The sequence below is a fragment of the Poecilia mexicana genome, unplaced genomic scaffold, assembly GCF_051168715.1.
Source record: "Poecilia mexicana isolate PSO_F unplaced genomic scaffold, ASM5116871v1 scaffold_10, whole genome shotgun sequence".
Taxonomy (NCBI): domain Eukaryota; kingdom Metazoa; phylum Chordata; class Actinopteri; order Cyprinodontiformes; family Poeciliidae; genus Poecilia; species Poecilia mexicana.
This window is the reverse complement of record NW_028263379.1, coordinates 8,158,402-8,175,435: the sequence shown is the minus strand read 5'-3', so window position 1 is coordinate 8,175,435 and position 17,034 is coordinate 8,158,402. Positions and strand designations below refer to the sequence as shown.

The 17,034-nt window shown below is 41.9% G+C and overlaps 1 protein-coding gene across 1 annotated transcript in view; it reads right to left on the bottom strand.

The window, feature by feature from the left end:
- fat4 (FAT atypical cadherin 4) overlaps positions 1-16,707 on the bottom strand; it is a 122,115-nt gene extending 105,408 nt beyond the window's left edge. The window contains exon 1 of the mRNA XM_015002655.2: positions 11,192-16,707. Within this exon, the coding sequence (XP_014858141.2) occupies positions 11,192-16,294 (5,103 nt within the window). The 5' untranslated portion in view covers positions 16,295-16,707. The remainder of the gene's footprint in view (positions 1-11,191) is intronic.
- Between the last annotated feature and the right edge of the window lie 327 nt (positions 16,708-17,034).

The following is a 17,034-nucleotide window of genomic DNA, read 5'->3' as shown; positions in this document are numbered from 1 at the left end:
CTGCATTCACCCAAAAATGCTTAGCTGCTTCAAGCCAGGAGCTCTTACTGCTCTCTGTGTCTGACAGCAGATAAGTTGTTCAGAAATTGCATAAACAAAAGAGTTTTGTTGGTTATCCAAGAACCAAACTCCTCTAGATCCCATACAGGAGCAAGAGAAAATGTTTACAGGCAATCTTTGCATCCAGTCTACGCTGTGATACTTGACTGCAGAATTATAACGTTAAAATACAGAGTAAGCAGCGCCAAACACAATACTGGTCCAAGAATCTGCCTGAATGAGATAATAACCATGCTAGCTGAAGATCATACTTTGCAGTTATTGTCTCAGCGACCACAAGCTTTTTTTTCTGAGACGTTCGACTCTCAGCAAACAACCGCAGACTTTCAGTGAAATGACCCCTGGCAGAAAAACGTGGAAGGCCAGTTTAGCCAGTGAAGAACGGCTGGCTTTGTGTTTCACGTCCTGCTGCAAGGAAACACCTGATGAGAAGCACCTGCTAATTCTGTAAAAGCAAAAGACAAGCTGTCTCAGTGTGACAGCTGAGGGAAATAAAATGGTCATCTTGAATGAATCTAATGTTCTAAGCCAAAATGTTGACTCCTGTCATTGAGGTGGAGGTGATTTTGACATGCAACATTCTTGCAGACCAGCCCAACATTCCTGTCTCCTCCCGTTTTACAAAGGCTGCTCAAAAATGGCTTGATCATCCAAAATTCACCAGACTCCAGTCCGAGTTGATGTCCTCCAGTCAGAAAGTCTCTTCTACAGTTTATTGATCAGATACAAGGAAACTTGTATCTGATTTAGCCACTTGTTTCGTCTGTTATCCTTAAGTCAAATAAAACAAAATGAATTTAAATCAATAAAAGCAACACACTGTCAAAAAATCTTAGTTCATCAAATTCATTTCCTTATTCCAATGTAGTTTTCTGACTATTACAACTACTCCATCATCACACACCAACAGGATATTGGTCTCAATATCAGAACTTAAGGCAATCCCATAGGACAGAAAACAAATAACTGGCATTTAAACCACACAAAGAGTTCTTAACATTTCCTTTATTTCAATTGGTCAGCTTTAAAAATACTTAATGGGGTAGAAGTACTGAATAAATAATTCAATCTTTCCCACCGAACAGTTCAATAAGAACAGGAAGGAAAGAATTTGAAAAGCAATAAAACACACAAAAAAAGAACTTCTACAATGGGAGAAAAAAAAATTCCCAGAAGAATTTAGCAGACAATCGTGGATACTCAAGGTTTTCGAGGAGGCCAGGCAGCTGTCAAACGAAGAGCATGAACAGAGTTACGACTACCACTCTGTTGCACGATTTTAAAAAAACGTACAACTTGCACAGAAATTGACTGCCGGAAAAAAAGTCATGCAGGGACAATCTGTGAGGTGAAATATTTCAGTTTCAATATTGAAAGCAGCTGCAGATCAGCTGTGGTTTGGCCTTGCTCTGAGCTAAGACTCGCACAACACACTGAGCAAGAAAATGATTTTGCAAGGTTAAAGAGTAAATCAGGTAGCAAATAGAAAAAAGCAGTACAGTTAAAAATATGTTTAATTTTCTTAATGAAGTTGTATTATTCTGCTTGCAGATCAAGAGAAACAGCAGATCGCCTGATAGGAAACTCATGGCATAAATGTGGGGATACATTTTTTTAAATTTTGTTGTGCTTTCTTTCTTACACAATGACAATAAAATGAATTCTTCTGATAACAATACAGATAAGCTAGACAATAAATTAATAACAATGTACATTGTGATAGAGACGTGGTCAATATTAATAGATAATCTGACAGAAATATTCAATGTTTAGAATATTCACTGAACTCTGATTCAGAACAAAACGTTATGGGGTTGTAGGCAGCTATCGTGGCCAACTAAGCCAGGTTGGCATCAAATAACTCAGTCATTGGTTACCTGGTAAGTCACTGATTATTTGGTTACCTAGCAGCAACGTGTTGGGTAACTTGTACAGCAGCAGTTTAAGGTTTGCCATCGTGCCACTTAACTGCTTAAAAATAAACGACATGGAGATGAAACTGTGGATGAAAGACTAAATACTGCCAGCATTTCAGATATTTAAAATAAAAAACAAATCAATGATTATCAGTATTGACTGATAAGAAGCATCAGGACATGTTTTCCAGCCCTGCCACAGCATAGTTCTCGCTGTCTGGTGCCAGTCTATCTTTTCTCCTTCCTTTTCTTCCCCCTGCTGCTCCTCGCCCTTTATCCTCCATCCATCCCCCACATCACTCCTAAATGATCTGTCCGGGCTCCACGAGATACCCCTTCCTGCCTCGGGCCGCTTTGTCTTACTACAATGAGGTGTTTGCATGTGCACCCCTGACTGAATGCATGAGAACGCAGCCGCTCTGTCTCATCTGATGTCCCCAGAGGCAGGACACTCTGGAACAGGGCCGGTTGTACTCAAAGTTACTTGGGGGTGCCGCTGATCGATGGCTGGCTGGAAGTGTGATGTGCAAGAGAGCAGCGATCCCTTTAACTTATTTTTTTTTTTTTTTTTTTGAAAGACATGAAGCAGAGTCAGGTCAGCTCTGAAAACAATGGAAATTGGCTTTGTGTATTTCTGCATGTGGATAAGTTGGAGTATTTGTTGATGCTAGGGAGCTCTGTGAGTCACGTGGAAGAATAAATCACCCCGTAGCTGGGATCCATTATTACTGCAGAGAACTCGTGCCAAAGTCAACCCAGTGCTCTGCTTCTTTCTCTCTAACTCCATTCGTTTTACAAGTGAAAGTAGTGGAACATTTTTTTTTCTTTGGAGCTGGAGAGACTGGGGCATTTTTTATGGTCTCCTCACAGTCAGAGCAGAACAGAAAGAAGGGATGAAGACTTCTCTGAGATGGAGTCCTAACAGGGAAAGACTTATTTTCTCAGTGAAAATCTGCACTCAATCAAACTTACTTCAGTTCAGTTGATGTAAAGCTTGGAAACTTAACTTCACAGCTTCTGACGCACCTTTCTGATTGCACTTAACGAAATCCTAAATGACTCCCTTTTGATCACGCCTAATTCTGCAGACCAAAGCAGAAATGCTTGCCCCGCGGAGGTTCTGACTATTTTGGTCTCACATTTGGTTGGCGACTGTGCGCTTTAAGGAATGACCCCCACCCAAATGAGGCATGACAATCAAAGTGGCACTACAACAGAAATGTATCTCTGATGTGAAAATAAACCAGATGATGCAAAACTGTGAGCAGCGAGCGCGTGCACAGCTCAGGCCACAGTCATTTATTATTGTAACTTGAAGTCCTGCGTCAACTTTGCATGAGGGAAGAGAGAAAAGCTGCGGACAGCCGACCACAGAGCAGACAGACCTTTTCTTTTAATACACATTCACGTTCCCTTCACCAGCATATTTTGTGTTTATAAATAGATGGTGTAAATAATGTGTGTTTTAACCTGTTTACAGAAGTGCAGGGCAGGGCTACCACACCGAGACAATTCAGTTTGCCACAGATGACAATTCAAGAAATGTCAAAAAGTTTAATTTCGAGCTCTGAAACCTCCATTGTAATGTTGTGTATTTGAATCTTACACTGAACATTTTTTATTCAACTGTAAATATGATCCCTCCTTTAAGTGTTGACTCTTTCATTGTCTCCTCACACGATAAATCTCACATCATAAAAGGGATTCAGGTTTAATGTAAGGCTGTTGGTTCTGCTCTACTCTACTCTTCCCTACTGCAAACATTCTCACAAACTCTGCCCTAAAATGGCCTCCCTTGGCAGCTCACAGACTGCAGGTAAACCCTACAGAACAACTCAGTTTTATGGACCAGAAGTGGCCTAAAATCCCCATTCTGAAAAAATATTTGGATCACTATTCACCAATCAGGTACAGATGAAGGCTCAGAAATTATTTATCTCCTCTAATTGTTTTTTGTTTTACAAAAACGTTAAGCTAAATTGTCAGTAACAGAACATGGATAAACGTCCTCACATCCTGATTGTCCAAATCTTTTTGGCTACAAACCCACAGAACCAACAAAGAGCTAAAACTGAGTCTACAGAAGAAACTACAGCAGTAGAAAAATCCATTTTCCTCATTGCAGATTTTTCCTGTTGCTTTTGTCACATTTAAGTGTAAACCTGAGTAAACAAAAAATGCAGCTTTAAAAAGATGATTTGATTTATTAAAGGAAAATAATGCATCTACACCAACCTGGCTCAATGTGAAAAAGTAATTTTTCCTGTAGCAACTCTTGTTAAATAGGTTTTATTCAGGAGATTTCTTGATTTTGCAGCTCATATGTTATTCAGGTCTGGGTCTGGCTGGTGAAATTAAACAAAGGAGGCCAAGCTGATTCTGATTCTGATTTTTTCCTTTAATAAATCAAATCATTGCTTTAAAACTTACCTTTATATTTATTCAAGTTGGATATTAAAATGTATTTGATTATATGAATGACAAAAAAGAAAAGACGGAAAAAATCTGTCAGGGTGAAAGTGCTTTTTCACCTAATGCTTTGAGCAGAATAACATCTTTCTGACCTTTTAAAATCATCTTGACAGACATGAGATGCTGCTGTCCACCCACAGTAACAGATCCAAAGACTTTAATGAGCTGAAGTCCCGATAAAGAACTGAAGAAATGTTAAAGTTCATCAGCGAGGATCAAACAAGGTGGAAAGCAGCCAAAGATATTCAACACTTCTGAATGGAGAGACATAAAACGAATGAAGCAAGACAAACCCAGGCAAACAAGAAAAGACTCGCAACAAATAAAGCTCTTTGATAGCCACACATTCATAATAAACAACATAAAACAGACTTATTTTGCTTGCCACAACCATTCAAGTGTTTCTGCAGCTGATTGAGAGTTTGAACTTGTGGCCAGCGTGTCTGTGTGGCTCTATGTGTTCTTGGCAGCATCTGCCTGCACGCATCTATGCACGACTGAATGTTTATCCGACTTTTATTGTGATGGTGTCTCGTAAAAAACGTTGTGAGACAAGCCGGCCCTCCTCAGCACCGGCCGACCTGATGTCTTCTGGGACCACCTACGAGAAGAGCAGCAAGCAGATGCCTCACCTTGTCGATGACCATTTAAAAAGCGCTTGTCCGTCCAGATTATCCTGTGAATTACAACTTCGGTTATGGCCAGTGCATCACAGCCTCTGCTAAAATACATGCGGACCATTAGATACACAAAATAGTGCAATCAGACCGTGAATTACAATGCACAAGGATGTAGTTTGTTCTGCATCATTCCTCTTCCCTCCTCTGGGAACCCTGAAGTCTGCGTATTAAGTTCTGTTCATGAATCCTAGGTTTGGTTTGAGCCAAACAAAGAGGAGCAGAGCTCTGATGTGTAACAATGGCCGACCTTTCCCTAGAAACTGCTGTCATCAACACTTCAAAAAATATTAATACTCTCACGTAGAGACAGAAATACACAAAACCCAGCATCCGTATCGAATCATCCAGCTGTACATGACCTTCTTCTGCCGGCTCGCTGACCTGGCTGGCTGCGTCGGTTTTGTGTTTCACCGAGTCTCTTTTTCTGGCTTCTCTAAAACCTTAACACAGTCTCTGATGACTGAATTACTTTTTCACCAGTGTTCGTATTCAGGATAATTTAGTATCACAAGAATATCAAAGCAACACAAAAAAATGGAATCAGAAATGGAATCAGAAAGGTAATTTATCGATTTTTAGACCTTGATGCTAAACTGTCTACATTAAATGAATAAATGAACTGTGTAGGAAATTTTTTTATCTCATAATATCAGATTAATAAAGTTATAGCACATTACCTGATAACTAATTTCCACCAGAAAACTCATTCCCAATTAAATCAGAAGGTATGAAACAGTATTTATGATTTTACATGTAAAAATGTTCAAAAACTGTTATATTTTCCTTATATTTCACAATTACACATTACTTTATGTCAGAGTGTCACACAAAATAAAATGCATTGAAGTTTTAAGTGGTAATGTAACATAAAGCATATTAAAGTGTCTAATTAATTTAAAGGGAATTTCAAGTTTAGAGTTAAATTCTTTGGACCTTTCCAGTGTCATCTCCAAAATTACCCAGTTCCTTCTGAAGACCCTAAATCAGGGGTGTCAAACTCCAGTCCTGAGGGCCGGTGTCCTGCAGTTTTTAGATGTACCACAGGTACAAAACACTCGAATGAAATGGCTTAATTACCTCCTCCTTGTGTAGGTAAGTTCACCAGAGTCCTGCTAATGACCTAATTATTCTATTCAGGTGTGGTGCAGCAGAGGCACATCTAAAAGTTGCAGGACACCGGCCCTCGAGGACTGGAGTTTGACACCTGTGCCCTAAATGGTTCCCTCCCTGCTTTCTTCCCATGATTCCTTGCTATAAGCACCCTTTAAGAAACCCTGTCACCATAACACTTCCGTCATTCCTACAACTCCTAGTCCCACCACTTGACATGTCCAGAAGAAACCTTGAACACACTCTTTTCTTAAATCCAAGTACAACTCTTACGGGTGATGAGAGGGGAGGAGAGCTGGCTGTCAGGAGAATCCATGCACACTCCTAAATCTGCCAGGGTGAGACGTTGGCACAGACAAAAGAATAATAAAAGTCCAGCAAAGTCCCTGACGGGGCAGTACAACACTTTATCTGAAAAGGCAGAACAAAGGAGGGCCTGTGAAACGCTTCCACTGTGTTTACTTTACAGGAGAACAATGCCTTTAAGAGGAGGGGGCAAGAAGTGATGTGGCACTTTGGGCCTCTGAGAGAATAACAGCACTTCAATTTGATTAGAAGGGAGTTCAGAAAGCTTTTGTTGCTTGCCAGTTTATGGCTACAGAAACGCTGGGATAAAACATAGATAATAAACAGAAACAGAGATCTGCATTATTCTGAGGAGGTTTTCTTTTGTTTCTGTCAGAAAATAAAGAAATGTCTGATGGAATACTAAACATGTAGCTTGATAAACAGGTATGGAGTTAAAAAAGTTTTTATAAGCATAGTGATGGAAAAAAATGAATACACCCTTCAATAGCTGTTCATAAAGAAGTGTGGTCACCTGTATAAAGCATGGGTGTTTGGTGGCTTGCTGATTTTGGTTTTTACATAATTTCATTCAACAAAGACATTTTTTCAGACAGTTAAGGCTGACATCTCTCAAAAGATTATAAAGAAATTCAGACGGAGCATTAATTTATAAAAAAAATTAGCTTTTCTTTACATTTTATTTTGAAAAATTACTTGTTTATAATCACAAAAATACTTCTCCAAAATCAATTTAAAACAATGTATCTTTCGCTCCCATCAGACTGAAGTTGGGATTCTCCCTGGGCAACTCCAAAAAGTTAATCTTTCTTTCAGTCAGAAGAAACACCTACATGTGCACCAAAGTATGCATAATTTTGTCTTAGCTAAACAAGTAATCAAATTATCCAGTTGTACACATTACATTTTGAAATAGTCAAAAACAGAAGACGATTCTGCAGGCCTCAGTTAGGATGTAAAATGAACAGTCAGAAAATGACTGAACAAGCATGGCTCAGTTGGCATTTGAATGAACCAAAACACTTCTGGAACATTTACACAAAACCATTGAAAATATTTGGCCATGTTGCACAGCACCATGTTTGGACAAAACCAAACAATACAAACACTTCAAACCAACTTTCAAACACGTTGATGGAGGAGTCATAGTTTGGGCTTTCTTTTGCAGCACCAGGACTCTGGGACCTTGTGGTCACTGACACAAGCATAATCCAGTATTCTCAACTAAACTTGGTCATCAAGAGGACAATGATCCCAAACACAGCAGCTAATCTGTCACAAAAGGGCTGAACAAGAGAAGAAACAGGGTGTCGTAACCAGTTAGTTGAAGTAAATCCATCTGTCCATTCATTTATTATCTTACGCTTAATTTGGAGCAGCTTATCTGCAATCAAGGGTGTTTTCTTTTATTTATCAATAATGAAGATATTGCTGGTGGAATAGTCATTTGTAGGATCCTTTCAAATATTTCAGAAAGTATCATGGCCCAAGTGTTTATTTATTGGCTCCTTCTGAGAGATACAACAGCCAGAGTTTGGTCCAGCCAACCACATCCGTGTAAACAAACAAAACTTGTTAAAATAAGAACTGGGTGCAATAAAATAAATTGTACATTTTATTCAGCATTTCCAACATTTGGAGACCAGGCCAGTCTCCTCTTTGATCAGCTTATCTAATTGACACCAGTCAAACCATTTCGATCAAATGCCAGTGGTTAAATAGCTCCTTTGTGAAAACTAATCACTTCTCCTGTCATTTGTTTGTAAATGTAACAAACTGAAGGCGATTCATATGAGGAAGGTGGCACACAAACCCCATTCCAGTGATCTGAGGCTGCTTAATGCCTGATGAGAAACACGTGCTGTGACACCAGTCACGGCCCAGAGTGGAACGGAGAGCGCTGGATGGGATTCAGATGTGAGTGAATCCACTGGGAGTTCAGGGGGTGGCGGTTCTCCCCAGCTCCAAACAAGAACAATAAAGGATGTGATGAGGCAAAACTTTTGAGCAAAATAAAAAACATCCTCCTTAACTCCACAAATTCCTCAACAACAATAGATAAATTGGTTGCCAAGATTTTCTTTTTTTCCTCATCGTATTTACCAAACGTTGCAAATAAATGAAAGATTTATGGGTAATGAGGTCATCCAAGAAGAAATTAAGTATTGCCACTTTGAAGCTACTAAATGGAAACATCCCATTATGGCTGTCTAACAGTGTGTACCACTGTTGGTCTACATGCAGACTGAAATGAGTTTTGCAGCCTATGACCCAAATGTGATCCAGAAGGAAGGAACAGTTCTGCAGAGGCTGATGCAAAGAACAAAAACTGACAAAGTTTTTGAGGTGTTTTAAGATGGCTGCTCCCGATAAAGCATCTCCAGACGAATTCCTTTTGTCCGAATTCTTTTTCAAACGTCACGCATGCCGCATAGCAGAGCGTGACATGCCAGCTTTCCCTCATGCATCCAATCAATGGGGGGAAAATGAGAAACTGAGAACGTGAAAGGGTCACAACCCCAGGGATGGAAATGATCCCCCAGTTGCTACTGGGTATCCTGTGTATAAACACAGCAGTGGAAAAACATTAGTCTAAGTCTGTAGGTTTATGCTGTAGTGCTATTAGGTCTCGCAGACAGAGAGGACACCAAACACTTTCAATATGACCTGCTCATTCATCCTGGATGTTGAGCTCACCGCAGTGCAAAACTAAACCATGTTCATATGAACTCCTCCCCATTTCATTACTCTTTAACAAACATCTAGCTTTATGCAATAAATCAAGAAAGTAATCCATAATTTGAAAGTAGGAGGACAATGACACATGGATTCTAAAATTTTCACAAATAACAATTTGAAAAGTGTGGGGTATATTTGTTTTCTAACACTTTTTACACTGATACCCCAAAATGAAAAAAAACTGATGTAACCTAATAAGGAAATGGATTCCTCTGGAGTGCAAACTGATAGGCATGGAAAGAGAGCATTCATCATACAAGCAGCCAGCTCTGGTGGTGCTGCACATAAGCACAGCTCAGGTGGAAAAATCTGTCGACAGAACAGCTATGAGTTGTGCAACTTAAATATTTGGCTTTTTTGATAGAGGGACAAGAGTTGTGGTCAGAGTTAATAGGAAGATAGATGAAGCTACCTAAAGGGAAAACTTGAAATAAAACTTCTTAGAGGCAGCATATGACTTATGATGAGAGAAGATAATGACCCTAAACATGCAGCAACAGTTACAAATTAGTTATTTACATCAAAGTAGATTTATATGCTACAAAAGATCAGTCAAAGTCCAGACCTAAATCCAACAGAGGACTTGGGTTATGACTTAATAATGAATGTTCACAGATGCACTCCTAACCTGACTAAGCTTGACCTATGTCACGAACACACAAATGACTTCCAGGTGTCATTCATAGTATTACCTCTAAGGAAGCTAACTACAAATGCATGCCACACTTTTCAGATTTAATTTTTTTTAAATATTAAATATCCGCTTTACAGCTATGTTCCATGTTTTTGTTACATAGTATATCACATGAAATCCCAATAAAACACACTAAAGTTTGTTTGTATAATACTTTTTAGAGCACTAATAATACTTTCCAGCAAATGGATTGTTATAATGACACAATTCAAGCCTAGACTGAAACCAAACCAAAGTTTAAGATTTGAGGATGGAAAAGTGAAGCTCTTTATTTAACTCAGCAACCTTGTAAGCAGAGAAGCAGATTGCTATCTCAATTGGAAGCAAAATGAGAGAACATCTGATATTTCAATATGACCTTCACAAACTGTTACAGTTACATCTGCTAACATAATCTCACAGTTTGTCTCTGATATTTAAAACTAACACACACCCATCTCCAAGAAAAGAAGCAGCTTGGATCTTTTTGTTGTTTTTTAATTGAAGCTTGTTGTAGCAAGGTGTATGAGGTCTGGTTAATGGTTTATAAAGTAATAAAATGATATCACATTTGGTTTTGATTTTACTGGCAGCTCGCCATCAGCCAACCAAATCAGGCCTAAAGTTCCCACATTACATGTCAAAATATTTAAAAAGAAACGTATCACATCATTAAATTTCTCTTAGACCTCAACATCTTTTTATAAAGTCTGTAGAGGTCAGCCAATTTTAATGGTCACTTATTGCCAGTGGAGCAGTTCCTGGTGGAATAAAGGTGCCCCAAGACCACCCCAGTGCCAAAACACCCTCAGGCAGCTCAAACACAGAGAAATTCAGGCTCTGATATTGCATACCTGCACGGCAAGACCACATGAATGACACTTTTTCATTTCTACAACATATATTATATGAAAGCACATTATATAACCACTGATAAGAATATGTTGGTGACATAAAAGTAACAAAGGAGCTTGTAAAGCAAACTTGCAAGACTGCCTTTTTATCAGGGGTATGCTAGCAAAATAAAAGCCTGCTTCACTGATCTCCACTAAAATGGCAGTTTATTATACAAGTACTTTGGAATTTATTAATCATATTGCATTGATGTCAAATAACTGCCAGTAGTTGAGTTCATGTCCTTCTCCTGCCAAGCAGATCAAACAAGCCATCCTTTGCTAAATTTAAGCTCCCTGTTAGGTGCTTTCAAAGAGTAAAACAGTCAGCAATGTTCTTACCTCAGCACGCTGTGTTCTGGGCTGGCTGGCATCTGTCTCAATGGCGTACACATCCACCAGGTACAGGTCGGACCCTTGTTCCCTGTCCAGCTCCGCAGCAGTCTGTATCACTCCAGTGTGGCGCCCAATGGTGAAAAGGCGTCCAACGGCTTTTCCGCCACTCCGTACTGCCACAATGAAATACTCCACTTTTGATGAAGAGCCCCTTGGACTTGAGGCATCCAGGGAGATGACATTTGTTCCCGGTGGCTGACCTTCTTTAAGGATGGTTATGTATTTGGGCTGAGAGAAAACGGGTCCATCTAACCCTTGAAGGATGATTGTCAGCTCAGTTCTGGAGGTCTTACGGTCGGCGCCGTGGTCTGTTGCTGACACTGCCAGGGTGTACATGAGTCGGGATGGGACCAGCTGGGAAGCCAGGCGAATATCCCCGCTGTACCTGTCCATAATGAAGGTGTCTGCATCCCCTTCTAGAAGCTCATACTCCACCTCCCCGTTTTCCCCATCATCAGGGTCAAGAGCCATCACTGTTGTCAGGATGGAGCCAATAACAATGTTGGGCTCAGCCACGAGAGCATTCTGGGATACAAAAGTAGGAACATTGTCATTCAGGTCTGTGACCCATATTGTGACGTTTTTTAATGCGAATCGTCGGAATTCAGCTGGAACTGCCTGATCTGTGGCTTTGATGGTCAGCTCAAACAGGTTGGAAAACTCCCTGTCAATTTCCTTATTGGTGTAAATGAGCCCAGAGCTTGGGTCAATGTTGAAGTGGTTCCCTCGAGGAATCTGCTGAACAATGGAGTACTGTAGCTGCCCGTTTATGTCTGCATCCGTGTCGTGAGCTATAATGGTCATAACTGAGGCTGACAGAGGAAGATTTTCAGGGATAGATTTGAAAATGTCTCCAGGGGCAAATATAGGAGGATTGTCATTAAAATCCCGGACATGAATGACCACGGGTATAGATGAGGAGCGAGGAGGTCTACCGTTGTCCTTTGCAGTTATGTTGAGTTTGTAAAGTGATTGTGTTTCATAGTCCAACTTTTTAATTAGAAAGATGCTGCCGGTGTTGGGGCTAATACTGAAAGTGCCGTGGTTGTTTGTGGCTGTGATGCTGTATGTTATGTCTGCATTCTGACCCGAATCTGCGTCCGTGGCAGTCACAGACGCCACAAGCTCCCCTATCCTCATGTTCTCCAGCACATCCACAGACAGGGAGGATTTAGGGAAGGATGGGGAGTTATCATTTTCATCCAGAATCCTAATGCTCAGCAGACAAGAGGAAGATAGAGGCACAGTTCCAGCATCTGCAGCTATAATTTTAAGTGAGTAAGAAGAAGTGGTTTCATAGTCCAGCTTTCCAACTAAAGTGACCTGTCCAGAGCTGCCATCTATCATGAACTGACGTTCCTCATTGCCCTCAACAATGTGATAATGAACAAGTCCATTTTTGTTCTCATCCACATCTGAGGCAGAGACCCGCAGCAGCTGAGTCATGTTTTGAGCTGACTCAGAGATGGAGGCCTGATAAATGTCTTTGGTGAATTTTGGAGGGTTGTCATTGATGTCTTGAATGTAAACCTGCACCTTGGCCTGATCTCTGAGGGGTTTGGGGAGACCCTGATCTGATGAGACGACAATGAAGCTAAACACAGCAGCACCCCTTTGCCTCATCAGTGACTCACGGTCCAGCTGTAGCGTGCTGGTAAGCTCCCCGGTGATGGTGTTCAGCTCAAAGTTGGGCTGTGGGATTTCAAATGTGTATCTGACCTCACTGTTAGGGCCAAAGTCCTTATCCTCAGCAAAAACATACCCAACAACAGATCCTCTCGTCTGTTCCTCCTCAAAATGAAACACATAATTAGTACTATTAAAGAGAGGACGGTTATCGTTCACGTCATCCAGGATCACAGTGACGTTTACTGAGGCGCTCAGTGGTTCCACAGCCCTGTCTTTGGCTTCAAGCACCAAGTTATATCTGTCCTGAATCTCTCTGTCCAGCTCTGTTTTGATGTATAACTGTCCATCTGGAAAAATCCCAAACACATCACCCATGTTGCCACTGATGATGTCATACATAATCTCCCCGTTGAGACCAGAGTCTTTGTCAGTGGCCTGCACTTTAAAGAATCGGCTGTTGACGGGTTCAGACTCTAGAATGATGACTTCGTATGAGAGCTGATCAAACACAGGTGAGTTGTCATTGACATCATAAACGCTGATGATCAGGATGAGGCTGGAGGTTAGCCGGGGAACCCCCATGTCTGCAGCCATGACTTCGATCTCGTAAGAGCTCGTTGTGACCTCCAGCGGGCCAGTCAGTGTGATCAGACCATGCCGCTCATGGATGTGAAACAGGCCTTTTGGGTTCTCTTTCAGGCTGTAGATCACCATGCCGTTGGGACCTTCGTCAGGATCTGATGCTTTTGCCTGGAATATTACATGTCCGGTACTCCAGTTTTCCACAGCGCTCACATGCTCCATATTGTGAATGAAATGAGGAGCGTTATCATTTAAGTCCTTCACAGTTATGTTTACAAATGCCTCTCCTGTGATCTGGCCGGCTCTGGCTACAATTTTAAGCTGATAAAATGCCTGCTCCTCTCTGTCTATCTGACTGGATGCTGTGATCTGGCCGACATTGTTCACAGAAAAAAGCCCCCTCTGATCACCTGAGGTGATCAGATAAGAAATGTTTGTGTTTAGGTCCAGTGTGGTGGCCGACACGGTGCCTATGACTGTCCCAAGTGCTACATTTTCAAACATGACAAAGCTGTACACCCTCTGATTGAAGACAGGTGGATTATCCTGTGTGTCTATAACAGTTACAGTCACAATGGCCTGGGTATGTGAGCGCACGCCTCCCCCATCTGCTGCTGTCACCTGCAGCTGGTAAGCAGTTTTCTCCTCTCTATCCAGGGGTACTAGTGTTGTGATTTTCCCTGTATTGCTGTTAATATGGAATTTGGAAGTGTCTCCTGCTGTAATTATGTATTTGACAGTTCCATTTCTTCCCAAATCACGGTCTGTGGCTGAAACAGTGGTCACATAAGAACCCGAGGGTTCATTTTCTTTCACATTGGCAAAATACTGAACAGGGTAGAACACTGGTCTGTTGTCATTGATATCCCAAATGGTGATGTTGACATTTCCTACAGAGTGCAGTGGGGGGCTGCCTCCGTCTGCTGCACGGATATGGAGCAAATATGAGGCCTGATGCTCCCTGTCCAGCTCCACGCCTGTGCTTAATCGGCCCGACACAGCATCCAGACGAAACAGCTCCTGAATGCTGGCAGGGGTCTCTGCATCAAATGAGAACCGGATAGTTCCATTGGCCCCGAGGTCGTCGTCTGAGGCAGACAGCAGCACCAGCTCAGTGCCAGCAGGAGCATGCTCCACCAGAGAAACGTGATATGTGCTCTGAGTAAATGTAGGCACTTGGTCATTCACATCCGTGATGTTAACTATCAGTTTAGTGTAGGAAATCTTGGGCTGCAGCCCCTGGTCTTTGGCACTAATGTTAAGCACAATTTCAGATGCGATTTCTCTATCCAGCAAAGTGGCACTGGTAACCAGGCCACTGTTTTCACTGATGGAGAACCAGCCCAAAGTGTTTCCAGACACCAGAGAGTATCTCAGGTTGGCGTTCTGCCCAGAATCACCATCTGTTGCAGAAACCCCTTTAATGTAGCTGCCTTTTGGAGTTCCTTCACTGATATCTACTCTGTACAGTGTTTCCTGAAATATTGGGGGGTGATCATTAATATCATTCACAAAAATAACCAGACTGGCAAAGGAGGACCTGGCCATAGGTTTGCCATTATCTGAAACAGAAACAGTCAGATTATATGAGGAAATCCTCTCTCTGTCTAACACACTCGCAACTTTAATCAAACTTAGATTGGGCACAGAAGATGTGTGCACTTCAAAGTGCCTCTGCTCGTTGCCTCCTAAGATTGAAACAGATATGTTGCCATTAGCTGTGGGTGAGTCTGAGTCTGAAACTGTGAGCAGAGCTACAACTGTGCCTATCTGTGCATTTTCATCAACAGAGGCAAATTTTGAAGTGGTGGGAAAATATCTGAACTTCACAACGGGGTCATTATCATTCACATCTAAAAGTTTTATTGTGGCTTCTGTTCGGCCTGACAGAGAGGGAACACCGTTGTCTACAGCATGAATGGTCAGTGAATACTCTTTCTTAATCTCATAGTCCAATCCCTCCTTTATAATAATAGTACCTAATTTAGGATCAATTTGAAAAGGCGTCCCCTCATCTAAAAAGTACCTAATTTCAGCATTGGCTCCCTCATCCTGATCTGATGCTGTGATCTGCAGGATGCTCGAACCTACAGCTGCATCCTCGAACACACTGGCTTGGTACTGATCTAGCTCAAAAACAGGGGGATTGTCATTTATATCCTGAATAGTGACGTTTACTTGCAGGTAGCCAAACTTTTTCGGCTCTCCTTTGTCCTCCACTTCGATCAGGAGCTGGTAGAAGGGGGTAACCTCTCTGTCCAGACCAGCGGTTAAAACGAGGTGCAGGAATGCCCCCTCCCCGCTGGGATTGACTGTGACATCCAGACTGAATCTCCTCTGCTCGTTCCCCTTCACTATCCTGTAAGTGGTGTGATCAACTCCGTTGCTTCCAATGTCAGAATCCGTGGCAGTGTCCAGGATCACTTGTCTCCCGCTGCTGGCGTCCTCCTTAAAGGACACCACTATGGACGCGTCTGGAAACACCGGAGAGTTGTCATTAATATCCAAAACCACGATCCGGACCTCCGTGGGGTAGGTCGGCTGGCTGGACAGCACCACTACGTTAATGACATCACTTTGCAGAACTTCTCTGTCAATCACCGATGATGTGGAAATGACCCCAGTGGTGCCGTTAATCGCGAAAAGTTTGTGGTTTTCGCTGAAACGATACGTGAAGCTGGGCTTGGTCTCTATCGTGCCCACATAGGTTCCGACAGGCTGCTCCTCCAGGACACGGAACTCTTGGCGGACTTGGCTGGACGCGCAGCTCCGCGGCAGAGTCCACAGCATCAGCAGAACAAAATGAAACCGGCCAAAGCCTCTAACTGTGAGCGCCATGGTCAGTCAACCTGTCCACCTTTCTCAGACAGAGTCCATGCCGATGATGCATCAACTTTACAGAAGTTAGAGCCTCCACAGCATTGTATTCCAGAAAGTGTCTGCAGCCAAAATTCAATGAGAAAAGCAGCAGCAGCTCTTCCCCTCTATCCGCACTGAAGTGTCCCAGAAGTACTCCACAAGTGTTATTTCATCCAGCTGCAACAAAATCCTCTGGATGGAGGAAAATTATTCCTGCAGATCAGGAAAGTTTCATTTCAGCTTCTCTGATTGCCTTTGTTTTTTGCGCTGCTAGAAAAAGCCAAAAAAAAAGTTCCCAGATCCTTGGAGATGCGTAAAGAAGTTTATAAAAAGTTAGGGTACGCTGAGCATACGCGCACCGTCCCGGGGAATAACGGTGCTCCAGTCATATTGCGCTCAAGAGTCCCAGTAAGTTAGAACAAAGCTGGAGTGGAACAAACTCCCTCCCATCGCTGATCCCATTGGATGTCCTGTCTTCTGTCTGCCCGCCCTCTGCCGGCCCTCCTTATGGCAGCTCAGCTGGTGGTGAAGGTGTCAATCAAACATACAGGTAGCAATATCCCCCAGAGATCTTAATTATAAGCATTCATTTGTCTTAAAGCTGGATTCATTTCCAGAAGAAAGACAATATTTCATACACATTCAGATGTAAGAGGGGTCTTCAAAATGAAGATCTCAAAAAAAAAGATACAAAAGTTATTCGGATACATTAAATGCCT